Genomic DNA, 17,659 nt, shown 5'->3' with positions numbered 1-17,659 from the left:
AAAAAATTAATAAGTGCATAATTAGCGTGCGTGTGTGTGTGTGTGTGTGTGTGTGTGTGTGTGTGTGTGTGTGTGCCGTGACCACATGTGGAGGTCAGAGGGAAACTGTGAAGTCAGTTCTCTTTGTCCACCTTTAAGAGTGCTCTAGGGCCGGCCTGTGGTGGCACATGCCTTTTTTAATCTCAGAACTTGGGAGGCAGAGCCAGGTGGATTTCTGTGAATTCGAGGCCAGCCTGGTCTACAGAGCGAGATCCAGGACAGGCACCAAAACTACACAGAGAAACCCTGTCTCCAAAAAAACAAAATAATAATAATAATAATAATAATAAAAAATCACTCAGAAGCTTATATTAATTATAACTGCTCGGCCATTAGCTCAGGCTTATTGCTGACTAGCACTTAAATTAACCCATAATTCTTATCTATGTTTAGCCATGTGGCTTGGTACCTTTTCTCTGTTTTGCCTTGTCATCTTGCTTCTTCTATGTCTGGCTGGCAACTCTTGACTCCGCCCTTCCTCTTCCCAGAATTCTCCTAGTCTACTTATCTCACCTATACTTCCTGCCTGGCTACTGTCCAATCAGCGTTTTATTAAACCAGTGTACAAGAGCATTATCCCTCAGCAATGGAGGACTTTTATTCACTATAAAGAACCCCAAATCAGACTGAGGAGACCTGTCAGAAATGTGCAATGATTTTGAACAAAATACATCTTCCAGGGTCACAGTTTCTCACTGTGCAAGAGCAAGAGGTAGCCACTGTCTCGGGGAGGCCCCCCCCCCCCCCCCCCCCCCCCCCCCCCCCCGCGGAGAGTGCTCCAGGGATCACACCCAGGTTGCCAGATTTATAGGAATTTGTTGTTGTTGTTGTTGTTGCTGTTTTCAACAGAGTTTCTCATTAGCCTGGAGTTCACTAAATAAGCTATACTGGTTGGTCAAGTAGCCCAGTGAGTCTCTTGTCTCTGTCTCCCTGATGCTGGTGTATGCCACCATGCCCAACATTTTTTAAGATTTATTTATTTACTGTCTTTGGTTTTTTTTGAGATAGGTTTCTCTGTGTAGTTTTGGTGGCTGTCCTGGATCTCACTCTGTACACTAGGCTGGCCTCAAACTCACAGAGATCTGCCTGGCTCTGCCTCCCAAGTGCTGGGATAAAAGGCATGTATCACTGCCACCCGGCCTTAAGATTTATTTTTATTTATGTGTATGTGTGTGCTTGTGTGGGTGCTGTGGAAGTCAGGAGAGGGTGTTGGATCTTCTGGAGCTGGAATTATGGGCAGTTGTGAGCCACCCGACAAAGATGCTGAGAATTAAACACTGGTCTTCTACAAGAGCACCAAGTGCTCCGAACTGCTGACCCATCTCTCCAGCCCATGCCCAGGTTTTTTATTCAGGTCCTCATGCTTGTGCCGCAGGGTCTTTACTGACTGAGTCATCTCTCCAGCCCCACTAGACTGTTAGTAATTACTAACTTGCTTTTTCTTTTTGGCTTTCTTGAGACAGGGTTTTTCTGTGTAGTTTTGGTGCCTGTCCTGGATCTTGTTCTGTAGACCAGGCTGGCCTCGAACTCACAGAGATCCACCTGCCTCTACCTCCCAAGTGCTGAGATTAAAAGCGTGTGCCACCACCTCCCAGCTAACTTGCTTTCTTAATTTTTATCATTTTAAGATGATTGTGCAATTCAGTTTATAAGTCTTTTTTTTTTTTTTTTTTTGGTTTTTCGAGACAGGGTTTCTCTGTGTAGCTTTGCGCCTTTCCTGGAGCTCACTTGGTAGCCCAGGCTGGCCTCGAACTCACAGAGATCCGCCTGGCTCTGCCTCCCGAGTGCTGGGATTAAAGGCGTGCGCCACCAACGCCCGGCTCAGTTTATAAGTCTTTTAAAAGGCTAGCTAGGATGGGAAAAATAGAATTTCTTCCCTTGCTTAATTTTACTGGAACAAAAAAGCAATTTTTGGTATCAGTCTAGCTTATAAGGGAAGGAAGAATAAAAGATAAGCCTAGAATGAGATGTTTTCAACATTCATTTATAACCAATAATTAAAAATAGGATAAGATGGGCTGGAAATATGGCTCGGCAGCTAAGAGCACAGGCTGTTCTTCCAAGGGACTCGAGTTTGATTACCAGCATTCACCCACATGGTGGCTCACAACCACCTATCTCCAGGGGGATATGACGCCCTTTTCTGGCCTCCATGGGCACTGCATGCATATGGCACACATCTACACACACAGGTAAAACATTCATACATGCAGGCAAAATATCCATATACATAAAATAAAAAATTAAAAAACAGATAAGACAGATTTATTTAACTGAAAATAATTATGATAAGGGAAATCTGGAAAAGAAAGTAAGTTTCAGAGTTGAGGTCTGAATGTATATAATTCAGCTACCAATAACCACCATGAAAGCTGGCCTTCTTTAATCAGAAGGTAATGTGTGATACCATATAGAAGTCGTTTGGCTAATACTGATGGGCTGAAAGGCCATGGTCAGGAATTTGGGACAAAGAGCTGTTTTCCACTGCACATTCCTCCCATAGCAGAAATACCAGAAACTTCCAGAAAGCAAGTCTGGTACCAGTGAGCATGAACGGTGTTCCCTCCACTTCCAAGTATACACTGAACACAGCCCTGGAAACTGCCCTGCACTTCTGCCCTCTCACCAAGCCCTCCCCCTCCCCAGTTTTAGATGCCACCTTCACTCCTGCTGTGGGATGGTCTGTATGTTGCTCTGATTGGTCAATAAATAAAACAATGATTGGCCAGTGGCCAGGCAGGAAGTATAGGCGGGACTAACAGAGAGGAGAATTGAGAGAACAGGAAGGCGGAGGGAGACACTGCCAGCATGTGAAGATGCCGGTAAGCCATGAGCCACTTGGCAAGGTATAGATTTATAGAAATGGATTAATTTAAGATATAAGAACAGTTAGCGGGCTGGAGAGATGGCTCAGAGGTTAAGAGCACTGACTGCTCTTCCAGAGGTCCTGAGTTCAATTCCCGGCAACCACATGGTGGCTCACAACCATCTGTAATGAGATCTGGCGCCCTCTTCTGTATACATAATAAATAAATAAATCTTTAAAAAAAAAAAAAGAACAGTTAGCAAGAAGCTTGCCACGGCCATGCAGTTTGTAAGCAATATAAGTCTCTGTGTTTACTTGGCTGGGTCTGAGCGGCTGTGGGACTGGCGGGTGACAGAGATTTGTCCTGACTGTGGGCCAGGCAGGAAAACTCTAGCTACATACTCCTCCTTCCATTCTCTGGGATCTCTCCCAGGCTCGGAGAGTTCCAACTTTGCTGCTTTTCTTCTAGCTCTCAAATGTAAGTGCAGTGGGAAGCACTGTCAGCATGTAGCTGGCAGTTGGAGGTGGTGCCATAAATATTTGTTGCATGAATGACTAGGAAGAAACAGATTCCACTGCAATCCTCCTACTCCACAGTGGCGGCTAGGGGAAAATGAACCGACTAGATATAAGCAGAGCTAGAGCAGGGTGTAGGCTTTGACATCGTCTCCTTTAGAGTATAACGGACAGAGACAACTGTGTTCTCAGCACCCCTTTAAACTCACGTTTGAAGATGTGCTTCCCAGAAAAAGCATGACTGCAAAGGGGTCCTAAGTGTTCTAAGGATCAGCACTAATAAATGACTTCAATGCCTCTACCTCAGCATGAGGCAGGGCTTGTAGACTGACATCTGACATTATTTATTACATTACCGGTGAGTACTAGGAATTGAACCTGGATCCTCTGGAAGAGCAGTAAGTGCTCTTAACCACTGAGCCATTTCTCGAGACCCCCATTATGACTGTGAACCACAGCTATTCATTTGTCAATTAAAAGATATAGATTTGAAAAACAAAAAGAAGTAGGATTTGAGCAATATAAACAAGATGGAAACATCAGTTACCTGTACTTTCTCCTGAAGTGCATTATAAACCTGATAAATTGCCCTGATGTCCTTCATGACTCCATCCTTGTCAAAAAAGTCAGTACTAGAAGACAGAAAAAAAGATGTCAGTTATTAAAATCACCATGACCATGAGAAGCATTTTTGTTATCACTTCTACCTGACACTATTCATTACGTGCTGTGACTCAAGGTGACAGGGTCTAGGCAATAATATGCTAATCTTACTAGAGTTATAGAAGAGAATAAAAAAGAACACAGCACCAATTAAAAACAGAACAGTTTCCAGTGATCATGTTTGTCTCTCTTTTTTTAATTATTATTTTTATTTTTAGACAGGGTCTATGTAGCCTTGGCCAGCCAGACACTGTCTATGAAGTCCTGGTTGGCCTGGAACTCACAAAAAAAAAAAAAAAAAAAAAAACCAAATCCACCTACCTCTGCCTCTCAAGTACTGGGATTAAAGATGTGTGCAACCACACCTGGCTGTTTCTCTTTTTAAAACCTGAGAAAAGCAGTTGGAGAGATGGCTCAGAGGTTACAAGCCTTCCTGCTCTTGCAGAGGACCAGGGCTCAGTTCCCAGCACCCACAAATCAGAGCATCTATAACTCTAGATCCAGAGGATTCAATGTTCTCTTCTGGTCTCCTCAGGCTCTGGACACATAGTACACATACAGACACCCAGGAAAACATTCACATGCATAAAAAACCAAAAAACAACAACAACAACAAAAAAAACCCTTAAAAAAAGATAATCTGAGAAAAGATACAGTAAAATAAAATTAACTCAATGAGAATAAAAAAAACTTATTACTTTCAGGGATTCTTATATTTGTGTGTGTGTAAAGGTACACATGCATGCTTGTTCATGTGCATATAAAAGTACATTCCAATGTGCACGCTTGTGTTGGGGTCAGAAGTCACTGTGAGGTGCCCTCCTATTTCTCTCCACCTTATTGATTGAGACAGAGTCTCTCCATTTTGGCTGTTTTGCTGGCTACTCAGCAAGTCCCAAGCACCTGCCTATTTCTGTGCTCCCAGTGCTGGAGTCATAAATGTGCTCTGCCCAGCCCTGCTTCTTACTTTTAATTAATTTGTCTTATGTGTATGAATGTTTTATTTGCATTCATGTCTGTGAACCATATGTATGCCTGGTATCTGTAGGGTCCAAAAGTGGGCACTGGATCCCCTAGGACTTGAGTTACAATGGTTGTGAGCCACTATGTGGGTGCTGGGAGTAGAACCCAGGTCCTCTGCAAGAGCAATCAGTGCTCTTAATCGATGAGTCATCTCTCTCCGGCCTCCCACCCAGCTTTTTTTTTTTTTTTTTTTTTTTTTTTTTGAGACAGGGTTTCCCTGTGTAGCTTTGCACCTTTCCTGGAACTCACTTTGTAGACCAGGCTGGTCTTGAACTCTGCCTCCTAAGTGCTGGGATTAAAGACATATGCTACCACTGCCTGGCTATAGAGATCATTTCAATAGTTTATTAAGAATGAATTCTGATATATGGTTGCTGTGGGACGGTCTGTATGTCAAATTGCTCTGATTGGTCAATAAATAAAACACTGGTTGGCCAGTGGCCAGGCAGGAAGTAGGTGGGACAAGGAGAGAGGAGAATTCTGGGAAGTGGAAGGCTGAGGCAGAGAGACACTGCAGCCGCTGCCATGACCAGCAGCATGTGAGGATGCCGGTAAGCCACCAGCCACGTGGCAAGGTATAGATTTATGGAAATGGATTAATTTAAGCTATAAGAACAGTTAGCAAGAAGCCTGCCACGGCCATACAGTTTGTAAGCAATATAAGTCTCTGTGTTTACTTGATTGGGTCTGAGCGGCTGTGGGACTGGCGGGTGACAAAGATTTGTCCTGACTGTGGGCAAGGCAGGAAAACTCTAGCTACATATGGTGGTGGTCTAGAGAATTGTCTGTTTTAATTTCAGTTAAAATAAACTTGATTTTACATTTCCCCCTACTTAAAAAATATTAACAAAGAAAATACTGTTGACAAAAGAGCTCATTTTACCTTTTAACTTACCCATGCTCTTTAATAACTTTGGCATAAGTTTGAGAAGTGTTTGGCACTGAAGACACTTTGTACTCTTGCTGGCTAGTATTGCCTAGATTGGGAATAGCAAGTGATATCCTTTGATTATACCTGTGGGGAGATTGAGAAAAACACCACATAATAAGGACATCTCTTTGTTGTCTGAGGCAGGGTCTCACGATGTTGCCTAAGCTGGCTTCCAAGGCACCTTGTTTCCTCCTGCTTCAGCTTCCCATGGCTGCGATCACAGACGTATGCCACCATACTTGGTTCTACTGCTGTGATGCCTAGCTCAGTGTTGAACTCATGGGCTCAAATACTCTGCTCACTTCGGTACCTCATTGCTGGGTTTACAGGCATGTGTCCCCATTCCAGTTCTAGAAGTACTTGTTTAAGAAATGGGATGGACAGGTCTGATTCCCAGCACCCACATGATGGCTCACTGTCACTTCTAACTCCAGTTCCAGGGGATCCAACAGCCTCTTCTGGCCTCTGCCAGCATCAGGCACACCTGTGCATGTGGTATACATACAGAAATACATACAGGCAAAATATCTATACACATAAAATTTAAAAAAAATTAAAGGAGTGGGTTTGAAGGCTGTGGATGTGGCTCAGCTGGTAGAGTACTTGCCAAGAGTGCTCAAAGCCCTGGGCTCAATACCCAGAACCAGATAAGCAAGGTATGGTGGCACACATCTGTAATCTTGGCATTCCTTAGGAGGCAGAGGCAGGAGGATCATAAGTTCAAGGTCATTCTTAGCTATACATGCTAGTTCTGAGCTACAGGGTGAGTAACAGATCTGTCAGGGACCCAAAGGGAGGCCCTATCTCAAAAAAGCAAACAGCAAATCCGAGAAGATCACAAGTTAAAGGCTGACCTGCTTTACGTAGCAAAGGGTCATCTGGACTACAGAGCAAGACCCTGCCTCAAAAAAAAAAACAAAACAAAACAAAACAAAAAACAAAGCAAAAGGACAGGGTTGACAGCAGGCTTCTGTGTCTCCAAAACAGGTAAGCTAACCTACAGAGGATGCACAGTCAGTGAGCTTCCCTTCCCTTCCAGCATAAACTCTGCTGTACACTCCCTGAGGGCAGTGGCTCTGGCTCAGACATTATTTGAATGCCCACAGTGACTGAGAAATCCTAAAGAAATACCTAGCAGAAAATTAATGAAATCCTAGAAATAGCTACCAAACAATATAACTATTTTCACTGACGTAGACTACTGATCCTACGAACACGTTTCCAGAGGGAAAGCTTTGTGCAACTCACAAGCAGAAAACATGGTCACATAATGTTGTTTTTTCTCTTTCAATGCAAAACCTCATCACTAATTATGGCTCATTTTTACAATTTCTGTCTTTGCATTGTATGCTCTAAAGTTACAATTAGACTCTAAAAGTAGCAAAACTCTATTTTTGTATAATGGGTCATGAAGAAGCAAATGAAGTATCTAATATAAGAATACAAACATGTCTAAATGATGTTTATTGACCCCGAAACTATTTTAATTCATTTAATTGGTAAGCAAGGCCCAGGGGATCCACTGTTTCTGCCCACCAAGTGCTGGGTTACAGATGCAGGGTGCCATGTCCAACTTTTACATAGTTGCTAAGGAGCCAAACTCAGGTCCTATACTTCCTTTACCCACTGAGCCCTCCCCTGAGGCCTAGCATCTTTCTTTTTATGTACAGTGGTGGGAAGTTTTCTTTACCTGCGATTTGGTCTAAAGAGAACATATTCTAAAGCATGAGTAGAATTGTTGGCGGTAGAGATGAAACTGAAGAGGAGGAAGACAAGGTCTGGCACGCCGAGGATGCGGGTGAGCTGCTTGTGGATAACCTGCTCTCTGTAGGACATCTGTTGCTGAGTGTTTCGGCGGAATCTGTACCATCCGATAACTTTCTGCAATAAGAACCAAAGAGAAGAAAGTAGTAAGAGCTTATTTAATTCAGACTGCACCCAAATGAACATCTGTAAACAAATACTCATGATCACTTTATGTTGTCTGTTCAGAACTAAAAACAACCATCTGTGAACAAGTGAATGGATGAACTGGGTAAACTGAGGTATACTGGAATCATATGCAGTAATAAAAGGGAACAAATCACTATGGAGGAATCTCAAAATAACTATGCTCAATGAAAAAAGCCAGATACAAGGGTATGGAGAGTATACACTAGAGGGTTTTTTAGTATAAAAGTCTAGAAAATGAATCAATAGTGACATATAGCATAGTTTCTTACACTGTGTCATGACCCCATATAAGGCTGCATAACTAAATGTGAGGTAAAAAAAAAAAAAAGCTGGTAACAGTAAAAAGCTTCTAAATGTGATACGACCAAAAATTAATTCAAAATCAAATATTTTTAGAAAGATGGCTGGAAAGATGGCTCAAATAGGTAAAGGTGCTTGCCACCAAGGCTGCTGACCTGAGTTTGATATTCAAAACCTACATGGTGGAAGGAAAAAAGTGACTCACGAAGGTTACCCTTCAATCTCTCCATCTGTGATATGGCACAAAATGACTGCAAAATAAGTGTGTACGTACACACACACACACACACACACACTAAATATCTGAGATATCTGTGGCAGCACTCTCCAATGCTGCACTGCAAGGTTTCACTGAAGCCTGGCTTCTGAACACTGCACAGGCAGCAAGGCACAGGCACTGCACAGGCAGTATACATGCAGCACAGCACAGGCAGCACTGTACATGCAGCACAGCACAGGCACTGCACAGGCAGCACAGCACAGGCACTGCACAGGCAGCACAGCACAGGCAGCACAGCACAGGCACTGCACAGGCAGCACTGCACAGGCAGCACTGCACAGGCGGCACTGCGCAGGCACTGCACAGGCACTGCACAGGCAGCACAGCACAGGCACTGTACAGGCAGCACAGCACAGGCACTGCACAGGCAGCACTGCACAGGCGGCACTGCACAGGCGGCACTGCACAGGCACTGCACAGGCAGCACAGCACAGGCACTGCACAGGCAGCACGGCACAGGCAGCACTGCACAGGCGGCACTGCACAGGCAGCACTGCACAGGCGGCACTGCACAGGCAGCACTGCACATGCGGCACACCATGCCCTGCCAGCAAATGATGCCCAGAAGCACCTCTGATTCCAGACTGGCGTTTCCCATGAACTGAACAGACAAAGCTTTTAGTTCTGGTAGAAATGTAATGGTTTAATTATGGAAAACAAAAACAACATTTTCTACTGTCATCTCTCAGTGCCTAAATATCAAATTAGTGTATCTTTCAATTAAACTGTGTTAGAATGTTGTTTTTTTAATTGTTGACTTGGGCTTAATTTAAAAAAAAATCATTGAATGAATTTGGCTTGGATTATGACATAATTTTTCAGCAATGTTTGTCATATGTAATGCTATTTTGCACATAATCATGTGAAGCTGCTTTCCCAGGCTTAAGGATTATAAGATCTAAGAACTGACTAATCTGAAATACATTGAAGATTCCTATACCCACAGTATCAAATGTCTATCAAAGGTTTAATTCTTTATGTAAAAATAAATAAGGACACCATCTTAGTAGGAAGCAAGTTTGCTTTCATTTCATTGTCAATAAAATGATAAAATTATATCTGTATACCAATCCATTGTCTTAAAATCAATTTCTTTGTGACCTATTATCAGTAAATGTTTGATACGTAAACCTAGGGTCCTGTTTGAATGAAAAGGGTTTGAGAGTGGAGACCTTCAAGAAGCCCTGACATAGCAATTCAGAGGCTGACAGGGAAGGGAGATGCAAGGAGGAGGAGGAGGGGGATGGGAAGGGGACTCAGGAGAGGTCTGCAGGCAGCGGGAATGTCCACCATTATGTCAAGGTGACAGTGTCGAGTGTGTGCCCAGGACTGAACTGATGAAAACACACATCAAGTCATTCTGTCACATGCCCACTGCACAGCCTGCGTTTAAAGATCAGCATTACTAGCCCTGCCTACAGCATAGCCAAGCTGGCTGGTCAACTACTCTCAGAATACACCTCATAATGTGTCCGCTGGACACACAAGAACATCTTTAAACAAGAATCTCAGCTTTTTTAATAATAATTTATTCAAATTATTGAGTGTGAAGAGTGTTAGACATATCTTAAAATACCATAATTTTGAAAACTCTGAGAAGACCTGGGAATACTGATTTATTGTCCCTGAATCTCAACAGTAACATGCCAGAAATTTGAAAATACCAAGAAAGTTGTTTGTTTTTCACTTCATGTTATAATTCTAAATTATATCATTGTTGATGAATAAACATACTTTGTTTTTTAATTAAGAAAAAGCATGTGCACATAACACACATATACACACAGCCATACACAGATAGATTTGATGGCCAAAGACTTTTAGCTTTCATTAGATCTACTGTTTTGTTAATTTTAGCCTTGTTCTTTTTTTAAATATACTATTTGTAATACTTCTCTGAGAATTTCATACATGTGTACTTGATTACTCCTCACTCTAACTCCTTCCAGACCCTTTGCTTGTGAACTGTTCATTTATTTTGTCTATTTCCTCTATAGTACTAAGCATCCTTAATACAAAACCCATACTTTAAAAAGAAAAGGGGGCGGGATTTGACATTTGCTGACAATTTTAGATGAAATCCTCTCATCACTCTAAAACGTGAAGGCGAAGATGCCAAATTCATACTGTGATCTCTACAATTCTGTATTTTAGGTCAGTAGACAGGCTAGTTGCAAACTCACCCAGAAACTAGTACTAAAAAGCACATTTTGGACGGCTGCATCTAGGCCAGGATAAAGAGTTAGGGACCTCTTTCCCTAAACCGTGTCTGTAACATTTCATAGCTGAGTTTTCAGACTTCCTTCTCTTGCCTCAGTATCCACTGACATTTGGACATACTGACCAACTTTCTCTTGTGTTCTTTTGGTCCTTACAATGCTACTGAGAAGCCGTTATGTCTGTTATGGTCTATTTCATAAAGGATGCTCTGATTTCAGAAGACAAAAAATCTCACCCACATGCTTGTCTAAAACCTGAGGCCTATGGAAACTTTGTAAGCACAGTATGTTATTCTGCTAGAATTGTACACTACTAGAGATTTTTAAAAGCAGATCTATGTATACATGTGGTATATATGTATGTGGGAGCATATGTGCATGTGCACATATGCATACATACATACGTGTGTATGTCTAAGAGTGAATCCATGTATCTGTGTATACTGAAGTGCAGTCTCTCACTGTACCTGAAACTCTTGTCTAGCTAGCCAGCTTGCTCTGCGGAGCCTGTCTCTCTACTTTCCAACTGGAAATATATAGGTGGCCGCCACTCCCAACCTGCTTTGTGTGTATGTGTTAAGATTTATTATTATTTTTTTAAAGATTTAGTTTGTTTTATATGTATCTGAGTGTTTGCCTGCATGTACTTTGCATACCATGCGTGTTACAGTACCTGCAGAGGCCAGAGGAGGGCACTGGATCATCTGGTACTATAATTTACAGATAGTTGTGAGCTACCATGGGAATCAAATCCAGGTCCTCTGAGAAGAGCAACCAAGCAATGCTTTTAATTGTGGGGCTATTTTTCCAGTCCTTATTATCATTATTTGGTTTTTCAAGACAGGGTATCTCTTTGCAGCCCTAGCTGTCCTGGAGCTTGCTCTATAGACCAGGCTGGACTCGAACTCCCTTACTATTTTTTAATGAATATTTTGCCTCTGTAAAATTTTAAGTGTACTACATGTGCCCAGTAGAGGCCAGAAGAAGGCATCAGTTCCCCAGAACTGGAATTACAAATTATGAGCTATTATCGTGGTTGCTAGAAACCAAACCCCAGTCTTCTACAAAAGAAGCTGCAAGCATTCTAAACAAACAGCTGAGCTATCTCCCTAGCACACCATTCAGCTTGTACGTGGGTTCTGGGAACCCGAATTCCTGCCCTTATGCTTGCAAGGGACACACTTTATCTACTGAGCCTTCTCCCTGCCCATATGAGGTTTTTGTTTTTGTTTTTTTGTTTTTTTTAAGATTTATTTATTTATTACACATACAGTGTTCTGTCTATATGCCAGAAGAGGGCATCAGATCTCATTAGAGATGGTTGTGAGCCACCATGTGGTTGCTGGGGATTGAACTCAGGACCTCTGGAAGAACAGCCAGTGCTCTTAACCTCTGAGCCACCTCTCCAGCCCCCAATATGAGATTTTTATAGCAAAAAAACATTAGCTCCATTTTTCTTTCTTCTTCTTCTTCTTCTTCTTCTTCTTCTTCTTCTTCTTCTTCTTCTTCTTCTTCTTCTTCTTCTTCTTCTTCTTCTTCTTCTTCTTCTTTTCTCCTTCTCCTTCTCCTTCTCCTTCTCCTTCTCCTTCTCCTTCTTCTTTTTTTTTTCTTGTTTTTTTTTTTTGAGACAGGGTTTCTCTGTGTAACTTTTGGAGCCTGTCCTGAAACTCGCTCTGTAGACCAGGCTGACCTCCCAAGTGCTGGGATTAAAGGCATGTGCCACCACTGCATGGCTAAGTTCCATTTTCAGCCTTAACATTTTAAGTGCTCCTTTGTAGGTAACACATTCTTCTGAGGTGAGAGTTTAATTTCATGCCTTTCCTGGGTAGGAGTAGACTCAAATAAGAATAAACTATAAAATCTTTACAAAGTTCCTTCAAAATGATTTTCTGTGCATTTGAACTCTTCACTCAAACTATATCCAGCTATAGCTGCTTTCTCCTGGGACTACTTCAGTAGTAAGGTGCCAGAGTGCACGGGGCTCAAGTTTAATTTTACATTAAAAAAACAAGGTAAAGGCACCAAATTTGAGGACTAGAGTTTGATTCCTAGAATCCACATGACTGAGAGAACTGCTCTCACAGGTTGTCCTCTGACCTACACGTGCTGTGGTACATGCATATGTAGGCATGTCATGTACATACACATACTCATGCAAAAACTAAATGTTTTAATAAAACACACAACAACAAACCCCCTACTCTTTTCACTTAATGTAACTTAGAGATCTGTTACTGCATGAAGACCTCTCATGTTTTTTCTTAAAATATTATATTTTTTGTATGGGTATGTTGCCTGCTTGTATGTTTGTGCATTGTGTGTGTGTGTGTGTGTGTGTGTGGTGCCTTCAGAGGCCAATGGAGTCCCTGGAACTAAGTTATAAATGGTTTTGAACCATTATATGTGTGCTAGGAATAGAATCCAGGTCCTCTGCTGAGCTGTCTCTCCAGCCCCTATTTTATTTTAAATTATGTGTACATATGTATCACTGTATGTGCTCATGAATATAGTTATCCTCGAAGGCCAGAAGATGGCACTGGATCCCCTGAAACTGAATTGGCCATGCTGGTCAGTTTTATGTCAATTTGAAACAAGTTAGTCATTTTAGAAGAGGGAAACTCAACTGAGAAAATGCCTCCAGCAGATTGGCCTGTGGGCAAGCTCTGTGGTGCATTTTCTTGATTGATGATTGATGTGGAAAGGCCCAGCTCAGTGCCACCCCTGGGCTGGTGGTCTTGGGTGCTATAAAAAAAAAAACAGGCTGAGTAAGCCATGAAAAGTAAGCCAAGAAGCGGCAGTCCTCCATGGCCTATGCATCAGTTTCTGCCTCTAGGTTCCCGATTTCTCTGGATAACAGACTACAAGATATAAGATGAAATATACCCTTATTTTGGTCGTGGTGTTTTATCACAGCAAGAGAAACCTTAACTAAGCAGTTGGCATGTGGATGCTGGGAATGGAATTCAGGTCCTCTCCAAGAGCAAATGTGCTTTTAACCACTGAGCAATATCTTCACCCCTGTTATTTATTTTTTAAAAAATTGATGTCGATGTCTGTGTGTGCCTTGTGTGTGCAGATGCCACTGGAGGCCAGAAGGGAGCATCAGATACTCTGGGGCAGAAGTTACAGGCAGTTGTGAGTTGCCCAACATAGGTGCTAGGAACTGACTGTGGGACCTGTGGAAGAGCAGCAAGCACTCTTGGCCACTGAGCCAGCTTTCCAATCCCTACATTTGTTGGGGGGTTGGCGGATGTTGTTGTTTTGAGACTGGGTGTCAAGTAGCCCAGGCTGGCCTTCAATTCACAATGTAGCCAATGATCTACTTCTCAGGTCCTGGGGTTATAAGCATATGCTACCATGACCAGCATAATTTACATTTTTCAGGATTATTGTCTTGGCTATAATATTAGTATATCTTTATGAGTATATCTGAAGCTAAGGAGCTACAGCAATTGAAGGCTGCTGAAGAAGCAGAAGCCATTTTTCTTTGGGTGAATGGATACTGGTAGATTACTCATGTACATCTAGGCAGAATGAACTGGACTCAGTGAGTTAAAAAACAAAGAGGAATTCCAGCACTCAGGAGTCAGAGGCAGGTGGGTCTCTGAGTTCGAGGCCAGCCCAGTCTACAGAGTAAGTTCCAGGACAGCCAGAGCTACACAGGGAAATCGGGTCTCAAAGAACCAAGACCAAAAGACACAAAAACAAAAACAAAAGAAAACAAAACCAAAACCAAACAAACATACGACACGAAGATGAAAAGGACAAATGTTAGGGAGAGGTCTAAGATGATTAAGGGAGGTTGGAGGTAGATAGGATCAAGACACACACCACACATGCATGAAATTGTTGAGTAAGTTTAAAATACTTTTAAAACTAAAAAAAAAAAAATCTAAAAATCTACAAAATTACTTTTCAAATTATAAACTAATAAGAATGAACTATCCAGAGCCATTTGGACTACCGGTAATTTTCTGTATTAATGGTCTTTTTTTTTTTTTTTTTCTGTATCCTGGCTGTCCTGGAACTCAGTCTGTAGACCAGGCTTGCCTTGAGCTCACAGAGATCTGCCTGCTGCTGACTCTTGAGTGCTGGGATCAAAGGTGTATGCCACCACCACCTGGCTTAAAGCTAATTTTTCCCCCCAAATTTTACCTAAATGAGATCATATTATAAATACTTATCCCCTCCTCCCCCCATTGATATAGAGAAATGTTTGAAAACTGTAATTTACCTTTAAAATCTACTTACAGGTCAGAGGTGTGGCTCAATGGCAGAGCACTTGCTTGTTGTACCCAAAGCCCTGGGTTTGATTTCCAGCACCAAGAGAAAATACTTCATATACACTGGTTATTATGAGCTAGTTGTTCTTCCTTTTGTGTGCTAAGGTATGGCTTTCAAATCATATCAAGCAATACACAAAACATACCTTCCTCCGATCTTTAAGGATTCTGTCCAAACTCTCTTCATTCACTTTGCTTGCATAATCATAAAAACTGTTTTTTTTAAAGAAGAAAAAAATCAATTAAAATGCTATAGTACTGTGATACAGACATGACTACAGGGGCCTACAGAACATCTAAGCCTAATAGATGCAACTGCTTCTTCTCAAGGTTGGTAAACAGAAATCAGCTGAAGTGCTTTCTTGATAGGAAACTACATTTGGTATCAAATACTACTCAAGAGATTGTTCCATTCAAAAGACATTCCTTCCATGTGTGGGAAGTAATCAAGTCATTACAAAATGTGGTTACAAATGGCTCCACTACTTTGTTTCTAAGTATCAATTACTTAGGAAAAAAGATAAAAGCACCTCATTTTCTGAGAAATGAAGGGAAATGAACATTTGTGGCATGTTTAATAGACCCTCCCCTGGATGCTTTTTCATTACATATTCTGGCCACAGTGCTGAGGCATGAGTTCATCCAAATTCAACAAAGTTTTCTGCTATTTTTGTAGGAAGAGACAGCAAAACTAACCAACTGGTCCCAGCTGCAGAGCTAGCGGGACAGACCAGTCAGACGTGCCGACACGAGGGCCCTTGTCCCTGGTGATGGTCTTAGAAATGCCCCACCACTGGCCGGGTGGCAGTGGCACACGCCTTTAATCCCAGCAGAACCAGACGGATCTCTGTGAGTTTGAGGCCAGCCTGCTCTACAGAGTGAGATCCAGGACAGGTACCAAAGCTACACAGAGAAACCCTGTCTCAAAAAAAAAAAAAAAGAAAAAAAAAAAAAGAAAAAGAAAAAGAAAAAAAAGAATACTGAAGAAAAGATGGGTATGGGGGCACCTATCTTTAATCCCAGTACCTGGGAGGCAGAGGCAGGGGGAATCTCTGAGTTTGAAACCAACTTGGTCCACAGTTAGTTCTACGTCGGTAGGGGCTACATAACAAGATCCTATCTCAACAATGACTACTGTTTATGTGGGCACATTGGAAGGAAAGCACTGGCCTGGCTTTAGGGCGCGGCGGGGAAGAAGCAGAGCCTGAGGAGTTTTCTGAAATCCACACATCAATCCTCAGGTGGAAGGGGATGGGTTAAGAAAGAAGACCAGGGATGTAGCTCAGTGGGACAGGCTTGCTTAGCATGTGCAAGATCCTCCATTCATCCAGTCACAATGACAGAGAGGCCTGGTGCTAGTTTGGGAACATCTACTTTTCCCTGCAGGTGTCACTCGCCTGTTGCTTTGTCCTTCAGAATGTCTCTCTTCCAATAAGTTCTGTCCTTCAGTGGCCATGTTACAGAACTGGTATATATTAACTTAAACATAAAAGGGAAAGTTTATGTTCCTTTTTTCTTTTTTGGAGCTGAGGATCGAACCCAGGGCCTTGCGCTTGCTAGGCAAGCACTCTACCACTGAGCTAAATCCCCAACCCCTATGTTCCTTTTTTTTAAAGACAAGTTCTCACTGTGTAGCCCCGGTTGGCCTTGAACTCACAGAGATCCAACTGCCCCCACCTCCCAAGTGCTGGAACTAAAGGCATGCACCACCACTCCCTGGCTCCTTAAAATAAAAGCTGAACATTGAACATTTTAAATTTTTCTCAAAATCAAATTTATATCTATATGTGATTTCTATAAATAATTTTATCTATATGTAATCTTTGAGTAACTTTCTTCTCTAAGTAAAAAATTCTTGACAGAGAGGTTGAGAGAAAGCTCAGTCTAAAGCACTGACACATGATTTACATGTCCATGCATCCCTTTTCCCACTCAAGCACAGTCCTGCAAACACAGTTAGCATCCAATAAATAAGATTTTGAAGCCAGGTGTGGCAGTGCACTTTAGAAGGAAGATCATAAACTCAAGGCTAGCCTGGTCTACATAGCAAGATCTTCTCTCAAGCAACAAACAACACACATGTGCATGGGTGCATACACACACACACACACACACACACACACACACACACACACACACGCACAAAAAATGCACATACACACAAAAAAAAAAAACGGAGAAAAAAGCTCTAAATAGATTTGGAGTATCCTTAATTATGCTTATAACATAATCAATTACAGGCCTAAATTCACTGGTTTCTAACAACTTTTTCAATCAGCATCCAAACTACAAAAACCACATATGGCTTACCTAAAAAGTTTTGAACAGGGTTGATGGTTATGAATTTCTGTAATCAGACAAAGGAAAAAAACAAAAATCAGTTAATCATGTAAGGCACGGGCAATTATAAAATAGCTCAGGATTTTTTTCAAACCAAAATTTAGGATAACTAAGATCATTTTCTTCTTGTGAACAGGTGCCATGTGTATGCCACGAAGGCAGTTGACTGCTTCCCATTACAGCAAGAGTCTCAGAACAAAGCAGACTGCAGAGTGGAGCTCTGCTTTCACTTGTCTCTGTGTGATGAGTGCACATCTGACAGTTCTTATTCAGGAAACGAAGCTATTGTACAACTTACTCAATCTT

General features: G+C 41.9%; 1 protein-coding gene across 4 annotated transcripts in view; it reads right to left on the bottom strand.

The window, feature by feature from the left end:
* Window positions 1–17,659, bottom strand: part of Abraxas2 (abraxas 2, BRISC complex subunit) — a 43,073-nt gene that overhangs the window by 5,725 nt on the left and 19,689 nt on the right. For 2 of the 4 annotated variants that reach the window (XM_006976949.4, XM_076554013.1), the window contains exons 3-7: window positions 17,324–17,360; window positions 15,160–15,226; window positions 7,669–7,859; window positions 5,943–6,062; window positions 3,909–3,993 (exon numbers count right to left, since the gene is read on the bottom strand). In XM_006976949.4, the coding sequence (XP_006977011.1) occupies window positions 3,909–3,993; window positions 5,943–6,062; window positions 7,669–7,859; window positions 15,160–15,226; window positions 17,324–17,360 (500 nt within the window). Of the gene's footprint in view, window positions 1–3,908; window positions 3,994–5,942; window positions 6,063–7,668; window positions 7,860–13,354; window positions 13,567–15,159; window positions 15,227–16,410; window positions 16,493–17,323; window positions 17,361–17,659 lie in introns of those variants that run through there. The other 2 variants (XM_042284968.2, XM_076554026.1) reach the window with 2 other exon arrangements.

The sequence above is a fragment of the Peromyscus maniculatus genome, chromosome 1 (genome assembly GCF_049852395.1).
Source record: "Peromyscus maniculatus bairdii isolate BWxNUB_F1_BW_parent chromosome 1, HU_Pman_BW_mat_3.1, whole genome shotgun sequence".
Classification (NCBI taxonomy): domain Eukaryota; kingdom Metazoa; phylum Chordata; class Mammalia; order Rodentia; family Cricetidae; genus Peromyscus; species Peromyscus maniculatus.
This window is presented reverse-complemented; position numbering and strand designations above follow the sequence as displayed.